General features: G+C 36.4%; 1 protein-coding gene across 4 annotated transcripts in view; it reads left to right on the top strand.

The window, feature by feature from the left end:
• LOC119079854 (glutamate receptor ionotropic, kainate 2) overlaps positions 1 to 11,428 on the top strand; it is a 39,342-nt gene extending 27,914 nt beyond the window's left edge. The window contains exons 9-17 of one of the 4 annotated variants that reach the window (XM_037187924.1): positions 2,430 to 2,475; positions 2,570 to 2,727; positions 2,788 to 2,892; positions 5,869 to 6,126; positions 6,705 to 7,292; positions 10,225 to 10,422; positions 10,495 to 10,885; positions 10,944 to 11,197; positions 11,264 to 11,428. In XM_037187924.1, the coding sequence (XP_037043819.1) occupies positions 2,430 to 2,475; positions 2,570 to 2,727; positions 2,788 to 2,892; positions 5,869 to 6,126; positions 6,705 to 7,292; positions 10,225 to 10,422; positions 10,495 to 10,885; positions 10,944 to 11,197; positions 11,264 to 11,326 (2,061 nt within the window). In that variant the 3' untranslated portion in view covers positions 11,327 to 11,428. The remainder of the gene's footprint in view (positions 1 to 2,429; positions 2,476 to 2,569; positions 2,728 to 2,787; positions 2,893 to 5,868; positions 6,127 to 6,704; positions 7,293 to 10,224; positions 10,423 to 10,494; positions 10,886 to 10,943; positions 11,198 to 11,263) is intronic. The other 3 variants (XM_037187921.1, XM_037187922.1, XM_037187923.1) reach the window with 3 other exon arrangements.
• Positions 11,429 to 22,612: the final 11,184 nt, after the last annotated feature.

Here is a 22,612-nt window from a genome sequence, read left to right as displayed (position 1 = left end):
CTGATAAAAATACCTGGCATCCTTGACTTGTAGAACCATAAAAATACAGACCTCCTGTAGTGATGGAATTCTGGAAACTTACCTTTAGACGCTCGAATCTTACCCCAAGTCCAGTAGAGAGTTCAAAGAAACTGATGTAAATACTTGCTATCCTTGAGTTCTAGAGCTGGGAAGAACCTGGACCTTCTGGAATGATATAATTCTAGGAACTGGCCTCCAGACAATCTTTCCGCAAATCCAGAGGAAACTACAAAAAATAATGAAAAGGCTTGTTATTCTTGAGTTCTAGCTTTGGGAGGCGTGTGGGAAGACTCAGGCCTATTTCTATAGTTGCAGGTCATTCAAGTCATCATGGTCTTGTGATTTTTAGAGTAAAAATAGTTGAAATCGTTCAGTTCTGACATTTTCGTGAAGAAAAAATGTTTAAGGAAAGTGTACAAGATTCCTAGAGCTAAGACTGCTGATCCTTTTACATGTGAGAGCTCGGCCAGCTATCGTTGATAGGGTTTGATATCACTATTAAAAACGCCTCCAATCGCTAAATTTAATTAAGAAATGGACAGGGAAATTAGTCTCCCAGTTAGCGGCTTTTCTGGGACACTTTTAGGGGAATCCTCCAAAGCCCACTGTTCCAGACCCTTGGCGAAACAGTTGTTCGACGAACTGTTGTAGTTATTGAAGCAACCTCTCAGAATCCGTAGAGATCATTAAAACATTTGCAAATTTGACGGGGATAACTAAGTTTTAAGCTTTAGAGAAGACCCAATAAAAACATAGCTAACGCCGACCCGTACGAATCCACTCTTTGCCTTGTTATCATATACAATTAAATTGCCGGAGGCAATATAGACAGCCCCGTACGAAGTCAAATTTCAAAAATTACTATTTAAACAGCTATGTACCGCTATATTTACCTATATTTCACTGTAAATAAACATTTCACAGAGGAATATGCTATTATATAGCTCTATATGCCTGTATATAGCTCAATATAGCTGTATATAGGTATATATAGATGTCCATATATGGAATCCCTGAAACCCCTCACACTTAACACATTATTTCCATGTTAACAGAAACTCTCTGAGCATCATTTTTCCCACTTTATATCACTTTTAATAAAATCCAATATGGCCGCCGGCAGCCATTTTGTTAGGAAACCGAAAATAGTACCGACGCTTTACATTTGTTAATACCTTTCAAACAAAAAAAAATCATGAAATTCGGTCAAAATTTACTCGAGATATTGACAAAATACTCCACGTTCACTGTACGGCCGAGTAGCCAGATAAGAGCTCACTCCAAGAGACCTAGCTCACGCTCCGGAGAACATAATTTCATAAAAATTTTTCCCTGTTTGATACGGTCAATACCTATCTAATAAAGCTGAAACGAACGAAATATGTTCAAATTTGGCCGACCTACAAGCAAAAACTGCTTGCCGCCCTGTGCCTGTTCCACACCAAGGGGTCTAACTCACGAGTCGGTCATCCGATTTCCATAAACTTTTTTTTGACGATCGGTATTGTAAATACCTTTTATTTGACGTATCACTTACAAGTTTAACGTTTAAATGTCCGGAGATATCTTCGAAAAACCGTAAAGCACTTATTGGGCCACAGCTCGGGAGGAGTCGATCCAAAATCACTCATCTTCGAACTTAGCCTGTCTTTTGACATTACCAAACGGGAAAAAAAAGAATTTTCAAAATCGGATGCGTTTTACTCAAGTTATCGTGCAGACAGACAGACGGACATTTTTTTTCGCGGATTTGGCATCTCTAGACAACCACAATAGGTTTCCCCTTACTCAGGGAGTCCAATTCGACGTGTTACAAACGTATGCGTAAACCTATAAGACCCCAGTACTTCGTACGGGTCTAAAAACGTAGTGACGATTCGCAGGCGCTTTCCAATAGCCAAATTATTATTAAAGATAATATTGGCAGGCGCTTGCCAATAGTATCTTATACAAAATGCTATTAGCAGGCGAACTTGCCTGCGAATAGTGTTTTCCCTTTTACAGAGGCTATTGGCAGGCGCCTGCCAATAGCATTTTCCCTTTTACACAGGCTACTGGCAATAGCATCTACGATAAAAAAACACGGAAAATTTGACTCATCAATCACATCTAACCTTCAAAATTTATTAAATTCCCAAGCGAGCGGGATGACATAGCAACCCGGACTATAGCCAGCCACTTGTTATTATTGAAATTCTTACGCTCTTTTAAACTCTTCTTCCATCCACAATAATACCGCTTTTCGATACTCTCTATGACGAGCAGAAATGAACTTTTTAATAATAGATAGAGGGCGTCGTTCCATTGTGTTCGTCAATGGTCTTTACAAATTTTATCTTATCACCATCGAAATGCAAAAGGCGTTCCTCCTCACACTTAACAGCGAATTTCATCTTTTCTTTTTCCAGGAAAAACCGTACGTAATGGTGAAGGAAAATACGAATCTTACCGGCAGTAAGTGGAACACACATAATCGCTTTTGTTGAAAATATTTGATTTTAATTTCGTTGAACACGCATTCAACCCATTTTTGTTGTTGTTGTTGCAGACGCTCGCTACGAAGGATTCTGTGTTGATTTATTGAAAGGCATCGCAAATCAGATCGGTTTTCAATATTCCATCAAATTGGTGCCCGATCACATGTACGGCGTTTACGATCCGAATACGAAAACGTGGAATGGAATCGTTCGCGAGCTGATGGAAAGGGTAAGATTGGATTTTGCAACAATAAATTTTGATTTAATTGTCCATTAATCGATATGGTAGCGTGCCGATTTGGCGGTTGCGTCGATGACGATCAATTATGCCAGAGAAAGTGTAATCGACTTTACGAAGCCGTTCATGAACTTAGGCATCGGCATACTGTTCAAGGTATGTTCAAGTTGTACAAAAAGTGATTTTCATTTAAGTCCTGAACGTTCACCCATTTGCAACGCACGGGCTAGCAAGTCAGTACAGTAGTAGTATGCACCAAGTTTACATATAATTCATTACGTTCACTACAAAGCGGATTTTGGTGCTATTCGTTTATATGCCCTATGCAGACCGGTACTATTCTGATCAGTAACGGTTAGTCATCTGCTATTGACAACGTTGAAAAGAATAAGCGATGAGTTGTAGCTAGTGGTCTTTCTTATAGCGGAATGTATGATGAAAATATTGAAGAAATAGATTCAAATCACACAAATCCACAAATAAAGTACCAGATTAAATGATTTTCAGAACACTTTAGTTTCCTACTTCGTGATATCATTAGTGGTATCGCAGATTTAAGAGTGATATCGCCAAGATTTCAGGTGATTGGGGAACAAGCGGTCTCCGATTTTAATGAGTGATAGCTCATTCGATTCGTCGTTTAATTCTAGCGAACACGTATCTGCCATTTTTTTGAAAAAAAAATTTACTTTCTGTGAAAAAGGTTCAAAAGTGAGGACATGTCAGAGGGTAACGAAAACAGTTTTTTGGCAATAACTCAAGAAACAATTATTTTAAATTATTGTAATGATGTACGAATGTCGGCCTTGGAAAGACCTACAGGTAGAGTATACGCACAGCTTGGTGCGAGTATATCCGCGAGAGTTATTACTAATAATATAGTGAATGTTCGGAGAGTCCGCCTTCTCTGCAGCTTCGATGTTCCGCGGAACTGAGTATGGGGTGTTGTAGCTGGCCTCACCCACTATCGTCCCACATATAAATGAAACCAGTACTTTTGTGCTGCAAGCCTACCGAAGTCTTGTAAAAAAAGTTGGTGCCAAAATGCAGATTTTTTCCTTCTTTTTATGGGCCCAACTGCTGGAACAGCGTCTGGAACGCTTCTACGGGAGTAATTTCATATCATCTACTATTCTGTTACCTTATACGCTTTGCTATGTCGCGAACATATATCGTTACAAAATATCCAGTGTTAGTAATATCAAGAGAAAAATTATTAAATTTTTCTCGGCGGATTTTACTCAAATAAAGTGTTAGCGTGTAGGGCATGATCTCAGGACTCCGGAACAATAATTAGTTTTTTATGTGGAACAATATTTGCTACGGGATGGGAGTTCGGAAAACCATTTGCTCTCAGTTGATCATATCGTTTTTCAAAACTTCCATCCCGTAGCAAATATTGGTCCGGTTGAAATCTAATTACTGTTCCGGAGTACTAAGATCATGCGCTATACGCTAACACTTTATTTGACTAAAATCCGCTTAGAAAAATTTAATAATTTTTCACTCGAATTACTAACACTGGATATGTTGTAACGATCTATGTTCGCGACATAGCGAAGCGTATAAGGAAACAGATTGGTAGACTATATGAAATTATTCCCGTAGAAGCGTTCCAGACGCTGTTTCAGCAGTTGGGCGTACAGAAAGAAGGAAAAAATCTGCATTTTGGCACCAACTTTTTTTACAAGACTTCGGTAGGTTTGCAGCACAAAAGTACTGGGTTCATTTATATGTATGTGGGACGATAGTGGGTGAGGCCAGCTACAACACCCCATACTCAGTTCCACGGAACATCAAAGCTGCAGAGAAGGCGGACTCTCTGATCATTCACTATATTTTTAAAAATAAATCTCGCGGATCTACTCGCACCAAGCCGTGCGTATACTCTACCTGTAGGTCTTTCCAAGGCCGACATTCGTACAACATTACAATAATTTAAAATAATTTTTTCTTGAGTTATTGTCGAAAAACTATTTTCGGTACCCTCTGACATGTGTTCACTTTTGAACACTTTTCACAGAAAGTAATTTTTTTTCGAAAAAGTGAAAGATACATGTTTCCTATAATTAAAAGGCGAATCCAACGAGCTATCACTCATTAAAATCGGAGACCGCTTGTTCCCAAAGTTACAAAAATCACCAGAAGTTTTGGCGATATCACTCTTAAATGTACGAAATCCACAATTCTCGAAGGTTCGTACCTTCGGCCGCAATATCTATGGGTCACTTAGTAACTAGGAATATTTTTGTTGAAGAAGTCATGGCCGAAGAAAACGATTCAGAGATTGATTAAATCTTTAACACAATCATTTCCCGTTATCGTTTGACCGCCTTAAACTTCTCAGAAAGTACTAGAGGTGACCGGGCCGAGGTTTTTTCAAAGCCTGAACCGACCCGTGCCCGACCCGAATCGATTTTTAAAACCGGAGAACCCGAAACCCGACAGATACTGAAACCCGGCCCGACCCGAACCCGACCCGAATTAAATTTTGGAGACCCGATAACCCGAAACTTGACAGATACTGAGACCCTAAAGATACTGAAACGCTCTAAAATCGAAAATTATTTAGAAAACGCAAAAAAATATTTCATTTTGAAACAGTTTCTTGAATTTCTTCCAAGAAAAACGAAATTGCCTAAGTTAGATCCACACATAAGTGTCCGACGCTGTGACTTTACATAGAAAACTTTTATTCGGGTCGGTTTAAAATTTAAAACCCGGCCCGACCCGAACCCGACCCGAATTGAATTTTGGGAACCCGAACAACCCGAAGCCCGTTAAAATTGAATCGGGTTCGGGTTCGGGCCGGGTTTTTGGCCGACTTCGCGTAGACCGCTCACCTCTAGAAAGTACTCACTTCCCAAGAGCCTGAGTCTCTCAAACTACTAGTATACAGATTACCGTAAAACCACTCTCGATCGACAGCTGTTACGTGATGTGTTGCCCATTTTCGCTACTGACTTGATAGCACAGCGTTGCCACAAGACATATATATATTTTAAAACAGGCCTTCGCATCAAACATTCCCAACCCCTTCCTTGCTCCAATTAACCCTATTGTTCAGTAAACGATTGTTGATTACTTGTTGTTGTTTTATTGTAATGCTTGACGGTTATCATTTAACGTTAGGTACCAACCAGTCAACCAACCCGCTTGTTTTCATTTTTAAATCCGTTGGCCGTTGAAATTTGGTTATACGTGCTAGCCGCTTATCTATTGGTATCGTTTACACTGTTCGTAATGGCTAGATTCTCACCGTACGAATGGAACAATCCACTGCCAATGCATCCGGATTCCGATATTTTGGAAAATCAATTTTCGGTTTCCAATTCGTTTTGGTTCATTACGGGCACATTCCTTCGGCAAGGATCTGGGTTGAATCCAAAGGTTTTTTTTTTAATTTTTTGGCTTGATTTTGATTTTTACAAGAAAATGCTTGCAAATTTTATGGTAGTTTCATCGGGATTTATTGCCATTGCAGGGCTTATTATTCGGAATTTTTTAAGCCTTTTTTTACGAGTTTTAAGCATTTTTAAAAATATAAGCAATTCCTAAATTAAGATTAAAATTCTTAAAATTCTCAAATTGCGGTATTTTAAAGAATTTTCAGGATTTTTTCTCAGAATTGAAGAATTAAAATTTCGAATAAAAAGCCCTGCCATTGGTCCATTTAATAAAATTAAGAAATATGATGAGCTCGTCGCTTGCATGAGATCGACTAACGATTTGTAGCTTCTCTAGTGTCACAAATCAAAAGCTTACGCCGCCCGCTCTTGAATTCCTTAAGCACCACCATAGTGTACTCTATGCTTAATGTACTCCGAAAGATTAACACACACTCTTCCATCTCACCTCATTGTGTACATTGAAATCGAAAATATAAAATTTTACTTTCTATCTATCCATTACACCGTAACCCGATCATCAATTTATTCAAATCCCCCCAAAAATCAACAATTCGCCAGAGATACGAGAAAGTTCAGGATCAATACTTTTCATTCATGAATCCGTTGGCGGTTGAAATTTGGCTGTACATAGCAGTGGCATACATTTTAGTATCGATAACAATGTGGATTGTTGCACGATTTTCACCATTTGAATGGCAAATTAGAAACGAATCCGAAGAGAACTGGATGAATACACGAAATGGCCATCAAGCGGCGAATTTAGATTATTCCCCGTTGCATCAGTGCAATCGACATCATCAACACAATTCGCGTAGTCAACAAAACGAGATTGATTCAATCGATGATGCCATTGCTGACGAATCCGATCGGTTAAGTGATGGCAATAAAATGTCGCGAAAATTACAGCAAGATAGTGTGGACTCAACGAATGGGTCCACCGGATGTGATGATGGAAATATGAATTATCCGGATCTCTTTTCCGGTACCATGAATCCTCAACGACAGAATGTGGATGAACACGAACATGACATACACGAATTGGTTGAGAATGAACTGCAATCGATTGAGAATGATTTTACGCTGAGGAACAGTTTCTGGTTTGCCATTGGAACATTAATGCAACAAGGATCGGATCTAAATCCAAAGGTTTTATTACGACGTTTGCTGGAAGATTTGTTGTTGTTAAATGTATAACACGCTAGGACATTGATTGCTTTGAAAAAGGCTTGTAGTGCAAATAGAACCTCAGTGAACGTGAAAATTGTGTCGCAGAACCAAAGCCCTTACCCATTCGTTTCAAAGGTTTCGTTAAAAAATTAGAGAAATTCATTAGAAATGATCTGTATTTTCCATCTCTGTGACACCCTGTTTCATCTCCGCTTTCAAGCCACAGCAGCCAACTGTTTACTGTAAATGAAACTGTCAATCATCTGCTATCGAAAGCAACGACAAGAATGATCAATGAGATCTACTTAATAAGATCTTATATAATAGCTGAATGTATGTCAAAACTAACGATTTTGAGTTCATTATGCGATGATCTAAACAAAAGAAGGAACAGATTCTAAGATTAACCTTTTAACCACTAAAATCGACAAACACATCGCGTTCTAATTTTCGAATCTAACACTTCTTTTGTTTGAATAAATCATCACGTAAATCTTTCACTTCATTAGTTTTGATCTACATTCTGCTTTTATATAAGATCTTATTGTAGAATATATCGATCATTCTTGTTGTTGCTTTTGTAAGCAAGTTTCTTTTTGGAATTTTATTCTCAAAAAATTAACTGGGCCCCACCTTTTGGGCGGGTCAGGTCCCTTGACTGACAATTTTATAATTATATTCTAAATCAATTTCATTTTATTTTTCGTTGTTAAACTTCCTAAGCATCACAAACACCTTTGCCTGAGTCCAAATTCTTTTGAAAAATTCTTTTTGTATTCTCAATTTCAATCAACCGGCGTGGGATAATCTGGCACACGATTTTTCAATACCAACATTTTGTAAAAGGAGTCATTAAGTCGATGACAGGGCTAAAAAGCATTTGCAGCATTAATTTTGCTCGTGTCAGGTTACTTTTTACGCAGTTCAAGATTGCGTTCTTTTTGCACTGTGTGCCAGATTCCTCGGAGCATCACAAAAACCTTCGTCTGAGTCCAAATTCTTTGGAAAAGTACTTTTTGTATTCTCAATTTCAATCAACCATAAATTAAATACAACACTCGTATGAGTTGTCTATTATTCTGTTTCATCGTCTTATTGTTAACGTTAATCAGAAGTAAGTGATGCGAATGTATGTACCAAAAGGAAGTCCATCGATACTTACTACGTTCCCAAAACCTCCAATCATCCTCCAATTGGTTTTTCATAATTTTTTTTACATTTTTATGATTTGGCGCGAAATCTGCTACTTATCTGCTACAACTTGTTGCGTAGTGATGGCTGACTATCATGCGTGATAGCTGGATATAACTAACCGACAAAAATTCCATTCTTTTTCGATTGCCAACAGTGAAAAATACTGTTTTTCTGGAATAACTTCCAGATCCTTAATCCCACATAGCCCATTTTCGAACTTAACCTCAGGAATTGAATTCTGCGTCGATTAGGAAATTAGTAATTGGTTGATAATTACACAACTTGTCGTGTTTACACGCAAAAAATTGGGACAAACAATTCCGTTTTTCATAACATTTCATACAACCTTTGGGACAAAAATTTTAGGGTATTTTCCGGCATAAGACCCTGACTTACAGTCAAGGGAATAAATTTGTAAAACAAATTGAAATTTGAGGATTTTTTTTTTTAATTTTATGGAATCAAATTCTTAAAAACAGGCCCTGGGTTCAATTTTGAGTTGCTCCAAGTTTTTCTATCTCTACCACGTATCCCATTTGAGAAGCAGATAGATTAAGAGGCAAGAACAGTAATGTCCGTGAATAGAAGCACGTTTAAGTCCTACGTTAGTTTTACTCGGTACGTACCGTTTGTAATGCCTATTACAACGTCTGCCTAAAGGAGCCGAATCTAAAAACCGTGGTCTGTCCATAAAGTATTGTAACAAATTTTTATCATGCCCGTGCGATAGCATAGCGGGAGTGATGCAAGTCCAATTAAAAGAAAAAAATGTGTAGCTGTTGGAGGTGGGAGTAAGTTTCTAGTTCTGGATCTTCAGGATTTTGATGGCTTTTTCATATTTTTGTGGGTTCCTTTCATAACTTTTGGGATTATTGAGGTGACAAATGTTTAGTTCCTCCACAGAAGCAGGCTCAAATGATACTTGTAGTGTGTTTGGATTAATGTAATGAGTGACGAATGTAGAATTTGATATGACTGGAAGAATGTAAGTTTTTTTTACTTTTAGGGTTTTATAAAATAACACTCCAAAGATACTGATATCAGTAAAAAAACGTTGCAAAGTGAAATGTGACGCAAGTCCATTTGTAAACTTTAAAAACAACTGACATCATTTTAGGTGTCACATTATGCGTTTCTCTCTCGGTTTCTCCTCAAAAATTTGACCCAAGTTGAGCAAACTACTGTTGAGAAAATTTTAAAAATAAAGGAAAATCTGTCAAGAGAGAGGTGCATTCAACAGGAAAAAAAGCCGCCACTTGTGACGCTAAATCTTTTTGACAAAACTTTCTTTCCAAAATTTTTTAAGTCAAATTTTTTGGCTGTACTAATTTTTGGGCAGAATTCGTCACCTTAAAATCAGTTGTTTTGAAAGTATGTACAAGGACTTGCGTCACATTTCTCTGACTGATTTTTTCCCTGATTGTTTTAACTTCGAATGTGAGCTGAGCAATGATATAGGCGAAAAAGAATATTTTTCATTTTTTTTCAGTGCAGGGTCTCTTCTACGATTCATAATAGAGCGACTCGTTTCCCTGCTGTCGTAAAATCTATCCATCTGTCATGAATCAAACTATCGGGGGCTAAATTCGCAATGATCATCAAACTGATCTTTTTCTTGCATTTTGATATATTTGATATATTTAGAATTTGCAAGCATTTTTAAACGTCCACAGCATCGAACAAAACGAATTTCCAAACTTCCTGTGATTTCCCACAGGCTACATCAACGCGAATCGTAGGCGGAATATGGTGGTTCTTCACTCTAATTATTATATCTTCATACACTGCCAATCTAGCTGCATTCCTAACGGTTGAACGTATGATAACACCGATCGAAAACGCAGCTGATCTGGCGGATCAAACTGAGATAACCTATGGAACATTGGAGGGAGGATCGACGATGACTTTTTTCCGAGTAAGTATTCTGCGAATCAGGCTCCATTACGGCTTCGTTTGGCGTAATTTTCACGCAAAAAAATGGTTTCAGGACTCGAAAATCAGCATCTACCAGAAAATGTGGCGCTTTATGGACAGTAAAAGGTCGTCGGTGTTCGTGAAAACGTATGAGGAGGGCATCAATCGGGTGCTGGAGGGAAACTATGCATTTCTGATGGAGTCAACGATGTTAGACTACGCCGTCCAAAGGAACTGTAATCTAACACAAATCGGTGGTCTGCTGGATTCGAAAGGGTATGGCATAGCGACGCCAAAGGGTTCGTCGTGGCGAGACGAAATTTCACTGGCCATTTTGGAGTTGCAAGAGAAGGGGGTCATTCAAATTCTCTACGATAAGTGGTGGAAGAACACCGGTGATGTGTGCAATCGAGACGACAAAAGCAAGGAATCGAAAGCTAACGCCTTGGGAGTGGAAAACATTGGTAGAGTGATTAGCTCCGTCAAACAAATTTCGTGCCATAATTCTGTTCTATTAAACAGGTGGTGTGTTCGTGGTCCTGCTGTGTGGCTTAGCACTTGCGATCTTAATAGCCGTTCTCGAATTCTGCTGGAATTCCAAGAAAAATGCCGACGTAGATAGACAGTCGTTATGTTCTCAAATGGCCGAAGAATTGGGCTATGCAATCCGTTGCCAAGATTCGCGGCAGAGACCGGCGCTCAAACGAAACAAACCGAAATGTTGTGCAATAACAACGTATGTGCCGGGAACGGTGAACATGTCGTATCTGAATAAAGTAAGTTGTACCGAAGAGAAGGGGACTGCATTTTGACGGCATGTAACCGGCCACATAACATTACAGGGTATGGAGTACCAGGGATGTAATATCATACCGGCGATAGCTGATGACGTAATGAACAAATAATGAACAAAAATTTAAATTTACGACTAGAGAACATACAGACACAGACACAAAACGTGTGTAACATTTTATTTATGCGAAATATTAGACGAATTTCGAAACAAACAAAAATTTTGTTATTTTTCTTATCACAGAGTGCGATTGGCATTCGAAGTCCCATAATGGGACTCCCATTCTCAAAACAAGGAACCGACCCAGTGCCGCTTTTTGCCTTTCGGTCGCCACGGGCACTTCGAAAAATGCGCCAAAATATCATATTTTCTTCAATTATCACTTTTTTTACAAAAACAATGGAAAGAAATTGTTTTTGTTTCGCGACTAGAAGAACTTAAACTTAATTGGATTGAACTATTTTTTCCTACTCCTTTTCCTACCTTCACTGTGATTCACAAAATAATGAGTATTAGATTCTTTATTAAACGGTTATAGCATAAGTCAGTTCCAAGGTTATTGGAGCTGTCAACGCGTCATCCATAAATTTGTACTGAAGCCATAACCAAAATATGATTGTTGACAAATTGTTCGTAAAAAGCATTGATGTTATGGCTCTGTAGATGCTCTCGTTCGTTTTCGGCCTGTCAAAAATCGTTTTTATCGTACGATGAATCCTATTGATCAATGCCCAAATACCTTGGCTTGTATGGCCACTATAAACTGTTCAGATTGATGTAGTAGTCAAAATTTTTCGAGCGGAGCGAGCGAAAAATCTGACGTTGAGAAGTGGGTTCTGAATGAGAAGTTTTCTTCATCTAACCCATAGTTTTTTCGAAACCGTAGCGAACCTTTTATTTCGTTCTTTAACCAATGTGTTTCCAGGGACTAATCTAAGAAAATTTTGAACCTAAGAAATGTGGTCGGTTACAAAAAACAAACCAATATTAGTTTCCAATTAGATTCTATAGAATTCAAAACAAGAGTATTCCAACCAAAGTTAATTTTTTAATTTCAAGATTAAAATATCAAAAAAAAAAAATAAAAGTTTAAGAGATCGACTCTGTCATCCATAAAAAATAGACGTCAACTGGACGTATTTCGGTCAAACAAACTGCCTGGGTGTAGCGCGTTATTTCAGGAATCCGGTATTGCAATTAGTTTTTAAATTAGATCAATATCTGCCTAGTGATAAGACTTTGAAAACCGTGTGTAGCTCGTAGGGAGATCAACATTTTTTCCAAAATGATGTGAAATTCCTAGCATCTTTTCTTTCCTGCTTCATCCTATGTACAGCTCATTTTATATGCGAAAGTCGGTCTACTCGCACAGCTACGCATAGTAGATCCGGTATCATCGTTAAGCTGAGATCCATGACAATTCACCTGATACAAAATAAGGTCCTTCTAAGCACCATGTAGTTGCCTAGATGCTCAAAAGTGTTCGCGGTGGTAGGCAATTTATTGAGAAACATTGAATCAATCAAATAAACTAAAGTATGTTCGAGATATTCGGCCATTTTTAGTCAAGAATTGTTCCTAGAATACGAAATTAACGTCAAAGAGTCACGACTTATCTCCATCTTAGCTTTCAATATCGAATAAATGCACTAAAGTACCTACTCATATGAAAATATTCTTCTAACATCACGCTTATAAACACAAATATAGAAAGTGTGGTATCGTTCGAAAGGTAATTGAACAGCCTTTAATTTAAACTGTATGTTGACACTGTTGTGCAGGAGAGACGCTTTACCTGTTAAAATATGGTTTTTCAAAAATATTTCAAAAAGTTGCCGTCCACTTTCCGACCACTTGCCCTGATTTATAATCAGTGGACATCGACTAACATTTATCTACAATAAAATTTGAGTTACATTACATTTTTAATTAGCCATCGTTCAAGCACACCGTGTATGATTAAGGGATCAAGTTTCCGAACGAAGTACTGGGGGCTTGTAGGAACACCATGCCGTTTGTAACATGTGGAATTCGAAGCAGACGGTTAGGACAAAGAATTTGCCTATTATTATAGATGTCGCATCCACAACAAGCCGTCAGAACAGTCCGCAACCCTAACACAGCTTTATCAGATAGATATTGACCGTACCAATCAGGGAAAAAAAGTTTATGAAATTTGGTTTACCGGAGCGTGACTCCTTTGGAGTGGTGTTTTTTGTTAATATCTCGAGTAAATTTTGACTGAATTTCATGATTTTTTTTTTTTTTTTTGAAAGGTATTGACGAAGCATAAGGGTTATAGCTTTATTAGGGTTACGGACGTATTAGGGCCACGAAAGGATTAGAGTCACGGACAATTAGGGTTACGGGCGCACTATGGTCACGTACGCAATAGGTGTACGGGTTGTACGGGGCTCAGTCACAGCAAACGCTCCGACGGTTCTGACGGTTTTTTTTTTGGCACTTACGAATCGGTTAAAAGCGGTTTCAATGTAAAACTTAAGACTCCGTCTAATCGAAATATTTAGTGATTTCAACGGTTTCTGAAACTTTGATCTAATACTCATAGAACAACGTTTTTGTCAAGAAACCAGAACCGGTCTATGGAGGATTCCCGGAAAAGTGGCCCAAAAAAACCGCTAACTTTGAGACTCATTTAACATTTGACGGCTTTTCGGAAAGGTAATTTAATACCCTACCAACTATAGCTGAATGTAAGAATCGGGCGTCGCAGCTCTAGGAAGCACGAGTATTTTTTTTCACAAAAATTTGTATGAATGAAAAAACGTTTCGAACGATATTAAACTATAATCCTGGGTCTGAGTTTTCACAAATGCATCCCAAAGCTAGAACTCAAGGAAAACTAGTATTTCTAGCAATTTTGTTGTTGTCTTCTCTGGATTTCAAAAAAGATTGATGTGTTTGGTTTGGATGTCAGTTTCTAGAATTCTATCACTCCGAAGGGCCCATCTACTTCACAATGCTAGAACTCTAGTAAGGTGAGTACTTCCATCAGTTTTTTTTAAAGCTTTTTTCTTGATTTAACCTGTCACATACGGCTATTCATCTGTTATCGATAACGACGATAAAGATAATGACAAACTCTGGGTAATATCGTTCTTTATACAGTAAAATGCATGTTAAAAAAATTGAAGTACAAGATTTGAAATCAATCGATTAAAAATACGTTGATCGATGGAAGTAATAGAACCGATATTAATACCGGTCATATGCTTGCCGTCTGTACCAGTTTAAGGAACGTTTTGCGGGTTAGTTTCCTTAATTCTATTATTCTATTCTAACCTCTGTGGAGTACTGGCCATTATAGAGTTCTAGCATTAGTAACACAACCAATCTTCGGCTCACTACTCCAATAACGTTCAACACATTGTGGACTCCCAATCAACTGACAGTCTTGAATTATATTACTCCTCGTTGGTTCATAATCAAAGAACTTCAAGACACCTAGATAGATTAGAGTTTTGGGAGGCTTCTTCCATTGAGAAACAGTAACCCAGATCGAATATCCTTTACTCCCCACTCCCTGACCTTACTACTTATATTAGAAAAAGGTACATATTTTCGATAAGATGTCGTTAAAGCACTTGCCATCTAATGATGATAGATCCTCATCTTGGAGTTCATGATACACGAAGGTACGAAACCCGAGATTGGTATATATCGGAAAAGGATATTCAAGACACCTAAGGGGGAAACTCAACGTATACTGAAAGGCTTCTTTATCGAATTCGATTCGCCTCCGGCTCTACTCGTTTATGATTTGCTACAAAAAAAGCTTTCAGCATTAGTTAGGAACAATGTTCTTCCTAAGCTACGTTGGAAATACGCGACGAAGCGTAAGTCCATTTCACGCTTCGTAAATTTATTTTACCGCCTGCCCCATGCGAAAGTTAACCATTACATAGCACTTTGCCCCCTGCGAAAATGATCCGTTTTCGGGTTATTCTTTTCATTTTCCTATGTGGAACTATGCGCATGTGGAACTATGCTCTATGCGAAAACGTGTGTGTATATTTTGCGCGTGAACTTTCGCATGGAACAAGTAGTAAACAAGCACACATTGGATGCTACTGCGCTCATTTTTTTGGAAACAGCTTTGAGATACTCGCAAACTCACTCCTGTTTTGAGTTTTTGACAAGTGTAGTTTTATACCTCGCCTTCGGCTCGGATATATTATACATTTGTGCGTTTGCTTTTATCACAAAGTTTCACAGCATCCATGCGAACTAACTATTTTACGAACTTCATACAAACAAAAATTTTACGAAATCGAGTTATCTTTGGTCTTACACTTCTAGATTCTTAACAACGAGCCACTAATAATCCTCTTTCCATCCATTATTATTCCCTTGACTGTAAGTCATGGGTTTTACAAAAACAAATACACCGTACGTAACACGTTCACTATGATTAAAAATGTATGGAAATGTAATGAAAAAACGTTAAATGTAACAATTTTCTGCTCCTTGTTAACACGATAACTTGAGTAAATCACAACGGATTTTCAAAATCCTTTTTTTATTCGATGAAGTGTTGAAATCCTTAGGTCAAGTTCGAAAATGGGTGGTATCGGTTCAATAATCTGGGAGTAGTTCTTGAAAAAAGCCTTTTCTGCTCTTTGTTAACACGATAACTGAAGCAAAGTTCAACTGATTTAAAAAAAAAATTGGTGTAGAATGGAATTAATTCCTGAGGTTAGGTTCCAAGATAGATCTAACGAACAAGCTGATGTTGCTAACAGAATTTGTGTATGTATTTCAATAGTATTTTTCTTGTTATGTGACTTTGCCTTGTAAACAAACCCGAATAAATAGAATAAAAATTAACGAGTGTGAAGTTTGCGGCCAGAGCGAAGCGTGGGCCGCAATTCACACGAGTTTAAATTTTATTGAGGACATACGTCATTTTTTACCGGGCATTTTATTATCAAAGTTTCGAAGATTTTCAATGAAATTAAACAGAATTAAATCATCGATGAAAGATTTATTGACCGTTCTAGTAGTTCTTCTTCTAATATGCGTTTTTGTGGCCATCAACATACAAAATTACATTTCTTTGAAATAAATCAATAAATCATTGCCAATAAAAATACTATTGAGAAGCTCAGACAAACCGTCAAGGGATCTGACCCACCCAACAGGTGGGACCCGAGGGGTAATCACTGATTTACTAGCTCAGTAAATCACGGTAAATCACGGTAAATCACGGTAAATCACAGTAAATCACAGTAAATCAAGTAAATCAAAAATGAAGTTTCTACTAAATTTGAATCTATTTACTTCAATTTGTATTAGTTCATGAAATTTATCCTATATGTTTACGGCCACGATACTTCGAAATGTAATCCAGTGACAATTAAAAATTTTTCAAAAATTTTTCAACATTTTTTGTGATTTACCGTGATTTACTTGATTTACTGATTTACTAGTGATTACCCCCTTGGTGGGACCTAGTCCATCCTAGCATCCATTATTATCCATCCTAGCATCCATTATTTCGATTCTTTTCTTTCAGTAATCAGAAATGGTAGAATTTCACCCTAAAATTTAGACCATTGAGAATCTATCTGCTATAGATGAATGATAGAACAAATGAAGTAAAAGATTATAAAAGATTATTAATTAAATACTTAGATCAAATCAATCAGTAAATTCGATAACTGTCCTAACTGTCCTGTTTTCAACGTTACACCAGAAAAGAGCTTTTACTCATTGGTTGTTGTCTATGATTTCCGAACAGCCATGAAAAGTAGTATGGAAAAGTCTACGAAAACAGTGTAACGTTGGAATATGTTGCTATGGTACAATGCAAAATACTCCAACGTTTGGTATACCAAATCTATAGATATTAAGGATTTATGCAAATGCAGCAGATTGTTATTTTTGTCCGAACAAAGTGGTAACGTTTTCATATGATTTGAGTCAGCTTTGGAGCTCAGGTGCATGAGTGCAACTGAAAGCTTGTACTTTGTGTTACTGTACATACCAATTCAAATAATTTCCGAAACTTTTACGTTAAAAGTCATACGAAAATGTTGTTGTTCGAGGATTACATTTTATTATTTAGTGATGTGATGCGAACGAAATCGTTTTTTAGGTTTATGGTATGAAAGCTCCAATTTGGGGAAAATAAAATAAACGACGAAATGAAAGTGTAACGGTCTAATAAACTTTAAGTAAATTCATTTGCATCGCGTCCCATGCAACGAACCCGTAAAATGAACATAGTTGCAATTGGCTTTCAAGTAAGAAAAAAGAAAACTTTTCGAGATTATTAGACTCGTATAATCAGATGATAGTTGACGAAATGTGTGTAAAAGCGAGCGTTTTAGTGAAAATCAATGTGCAGACTGCTCTCCGGTGACTTTTATCTTTTGCTATTCGGAACAAAATCTTTGAAAATTAGCATTTATGTTGCTCCTTGTTTTCGTACAGCGCACAATAGCAACAAATTAGTAGAACCAAGGGACTTTTTGAACCAAATTTGTTTGTTTTGTTTTCGACAGTTCTCACAAACTGCCAGTTTTTAATTTGAGTGTACGAAAAAGAGGAATTTTTAAATTTCGAATGAATCGAGCACCTAAGCAATGTTTGAACAACTAACTTTTATGACACACAACCAAATAAATTCTCTGATGGAAATTTGATGGTTAGTTCGTATTTATTCTGTTTGATTAAAGCAACTATTGAGTGTGGTCGCTGTCCTTAAATAATTGAGTTGCAAATTATTTTCGAATCTATTGCATCGACATCAATAATATTTACTCCTATCGGAAGAACATTTCCCTTGCAATTTTCAATATTTCGACATTTAATGATACTTAATCATCGTAGCAAAATTTGAGATTTTATCTTCAGTTGGTTGATAGTCGATTGATTTTTAAGAAAATTTCCGTGAAAAATTCTTTGATATTTTCCAAGTCCGAATTAATTCTAATTAACCTGTCATCGACGGCGAGCATATGAACAGTATTAATATCGGGTCTATTACTTTAACAGATCAAAGTGTTTCTAATCGGCTGATTTCAAATCTTGTACTTCATTTTTTTTTACATGAATTTTCCTATGTAAAGGACCGTATTACCCAGAGTTTCTCATTATTTTGCCGTCGTTATAGATAACAAATGAATAGGGCGAGTAACTACTGCAAATGATCTGCGAAAAGTGATCTTTTGCATTAATTGGTTGACTTTTCAATTTTGTCACTGTTTGCCTTGAGATTTACTTTTCGTCACTAGTTACTTTGTACGGAAATTCATAAAATGGTTCAAAATGTTGCATAAATTACTATTTACCGAATCAGTGGCGAAAAGTAAAAGTTGTGCTAAGAGCTGAATGTGAAATTTTTTAGGAGTAGTCGTAAGCTTGTCCTAACGAATTGAAGCCGATAAAATGTCACATATACTCTCAATTCTTTTACATTTTAATCCTCACATTCACTGCGGAATCTCTCTGAACTCTCGACTTTCAACATAGATGTAGATACTATTTCACTTCCGATAACAAAACTTATGTTATCGATGATCTCTCTCTCTCTCTCTCTATCCTTTTCTCTCTCTCTCGTTGACTTAGGAATTTTTTCTTAATAAAGCAATCTGCAATGAGATCTGCCTGCAATCTAATCCATCACTGTTTGTAAAATAGAATTTTCGTAAATATCAATCGATTCTTAACCCACTGTACCATGTTTTCTGATTTGAGGGTCGTTGTTTTTTTTTTTTTACTTCACAAATTATATATTTATTTTAAATGCGACAAAAAAGACTGCTCACAATTATGGCGCAGCCGGTAAAACAAGGGTCGTTGTGGTCTGTGCTCGTTTCTACAAAGCTTTCGTTTGACTTGACAATAACGTGAATCTATAGTTTCATTTGTTGGGCGGAATTTACAATAAACGACTCCCAACTGAAGGCTAAAACATCGGAGGAATTGCTGTGGCATCTGCAGTTGAATAGTATTTCACCTAACTCACCTATGAAAAAACTGAGATGGAAGTTTATTTGAAGTTCGTTGATACGTGAAGTAGGTAACCTGTTAAACCTGACTATCATATGTCATCGACAACGACAGCAGTAGTAAACGACAAGCTTCTGTCTAATGAAGTCTTATATAACAAAACAGAACAGAATGAAGTAAAAGATTTCTGAAATCAATCTCTGAAAATCTTTCATCAAATGAAGTAATAGATCAGATAGTAAAACTGTTAATATGCTTGTCGTCTGTGACAGGTTAATATTGATATTTCGCTGTCATCTGTTATCGAAATCAACGACAATAATCAGCGGCAACGTGATCTGTGATTTTATATAGCAAAATACACCAACGACTTGTAAACAATTCAAGTAAAAGATTTTTGGCATTGCTCCGTTAAATGTTCTTCAATCAAATGAAGTAGCAGATTCGACAGAATTATTCTCGAGCAAAGAGGCTTCCCGTCGTCAGTAAAGGGGTGTGTAATGGAAGGGTGCTCTGAATGAAACAAATGTTTAATATTTTAAAGAAAAATTATATTATTTTTAGTTCATCTTATTCAATAATGGTAATATTTTACAGACAAGTTTGCATTAAATTTACACAGGTAATTTAATAGAATTATTTTTAATTTATCATTTTAACAAATTCATTTTAAATATTACTCTCAGTGTTATGTGATGTGATGGTTGGTGGTGGTTGGGGTTTGTGTGGGTGTGTGAGTTTTATTAATTTTTATCATAAAAGAAGAAATGAAATTACGTTTTGGTACAGCAATTTTCTTGGTTATTTTTTTAGTTATTTTACCTCTATGTTTTTGTCCATCAATTTGAACACTCATCTTAAAAATTTAATTTCACATTTTATACTGGTCAATATTGGAGAGATCCTATGTACACAGATGCGATATATAAATATAAATATTGAATGGAATGAAAGGGTTTCACTTCACTTCCGCTGCTTAATTGATACAATAAAAAATAGTGCTCCTGATCTTCGAACGTTTGTAAATTATACATTCCCATCGTTCAACATCTTAATTTCCCTGCCAACCAACAAGCAAAATGAATTATACTGCTTACACTTCTACCACGGAAATTAAGTTAAATCATTTTGCATTTCTATTTGAGTTTCAATGATATGTGTTTCCAAGGACTGGAGGACATTTTGGGTTTTTGTTTTACTACGCTTTTGCTTACAGTCATTCGGTTTTCAGCAGAAGAAACGACTGAACGATAACTAAATGGACATGGACAAGCAGTAAAATGGGGGAAAAGATTTTGGGATTTTGTCCTGAAATAGTGAAAAAGGGATTTTGGCGAAAGTTGTTTTATTGCAAGTACTGTATGGTTTATAGTTGGCTTTTAATTGAAAAGTTTTCTTATTAATTTACGTTTGAATAATGCTCGTCAAATAAATCTAAAAATTTAAAGTTTTACATTCTTGGATGAGGGATCGAGCCCTCTCATCCCTTTTATACTATTTTAAAATAAATTTTTCATTGGACTTCACTTATTGAAGAAATGGTTTTGTCTGACAAATACCGCAATTAGTTCCATATAAAGAGTGCGTAGAGTTCGGTGAAGTTCAATGTGAAAACTTAGACAGGTCTACCCATTAATGTATATGAGTGGACTTGCCTTAATTCACTGGTTCAACTTAACGAAGAATTACTGTGCGATCTCAAACTATTAAGCTCGTCACATCTCTTCCACAATGTCGTAAGCCCAAACCCTCGGTAACATTTTATCGAAACAAAGCATCGTCAAATAAAGATGTTATCGTCGTATACACTACACAATTGACAATGTTAACCGCCGATTCAATGATCCGTTAGCCCTTACGCTTTTACTATGGATCTATAAATTATCAAATATTTTCTTCAGAACGGTGATTAGATTGCAGAGCAAGTAATCGTGATAATGTTTTCTAGAATTTTAACGAATGTTTGCTAAATTTTCACGAACCTTCACAAATTTTCCAGTTTTTTTTAGATTCACGAATTGCGAAAATTCGTAAAACTTAACCAAAAATTCTTAAAAATTTAACGAAAATCCGTGAAAATTTAACGAAAATTCATGAAAAATTATTGAAAATCCTTTAAAACTTGACTAAAATTCTGAAATTTCGTAAAAATTGAACGAAAATTAGTGAAAACTTATCGAAAATTCGCCAAAATTTAACGAATATTCATGAAACCTTAACGAAAATTCTCGAAAATGTGACGAAAATTCGTGAAAATTTAGCGAAATTTCGTGAAAATTCGCAAAAACAGGCTTTAGAATATATGTTGTATTGCATTTCCTTTCTTCGATATTCTTTGCAACTAAAAGTCAAATGGATCGGGACGTTCTATGAAAATAACCAGAACAGATGGTCCGGAATCCCTACAAGAGCTTAGAAACCGCGAATGAAAATGGAAAAGAAACAAAATCAATCAATCAAAATATTGGCTGGCGGCAGACTTCCAAACTGTGTTCGACTAAACAACCCACCATAATTTAATACGGTACGGCCTATATGCTTCCTGATCCCATAATTTTCTCTGCGTTCTGCTGTTCACTTTAAATAATTAATTTCATTAATATAAATCTGTTTTGTATACATTATATCTCTGTGTTGGATTTGTGGCGTTACATTTATACTGTACGGCTAAAAATTGGGCCTTAATATGGTTAGAAAAACATATATTCTGTGTATGGGTGTGTGAGTGTGTTTATGGTTTATGTATAATTGCGTATGGTATAACATGCTTTTTCCGACTCAACAATGCTATATAAAGTATGACTACATCAACAACATCCAACTTGCACCCTTACATCCACTTATCTTATTTGAGTATATCCATAAACAAGACCTACTTCTTCTTCTTCGTATTTTTTATTTCAACATTTTTATGCCGCCAATAAAATATATCAAATTCAACCTGAGGGAAATAAAAAGTTCCCACTGAAGCTAAACTTAATCCTAATATTTTATAAAAATATTTTGACTGAGTATACATAATTCTTTGGTTATTATGAGTAAATAAACGAAAAAAGAATAAAATATGTTTGTCGAGTTGCCGCATATATATGTGTGTCTGTTCATACCCCACTCGCATATTATATTATGGTACTTCAAGGACAAACAATTTAATTCAATTTAAAATATAAAATAGACGACGAACTGACGCTTTTTTCGGGGTATATACTTATATGTTTTCGTTTATTTTATGAATTTCTGAAGGTGCTATCGCTTTTTCGATGTAAAAACGCTTCTTTTTTTTACCGTAATCGAAAGAAAACTGTCGGACACAATTCGTTTATTTCGATATATAGAAAGGAAATTTATTGCGTTGTGATCATCTAGTCGGTAAAAAGAATTTGTTTTCTCAATTCGTTTCTGCAACTAAATTTTCAGCATT

The sequence above is a fragment of the Bradysia coprophila genome, unplaced genomic scaffold, assembly GCF_014529535.1.
Source record: "Bradysia coprophila strain Holo2 unplaced genomic scaffold, BU_Bcop_v1 contig_348, whole genome shotgun sequence".
NCBI classification, from domain to species: Eukaryota; Metazoa; Arthropoda; class Insecta; order Diptera; family Sciaridae; genus Bradysia; species Bradysia coprophila.
This window is presented reverse-complemented; position numbering and strand designations above follow the sequence as displayed.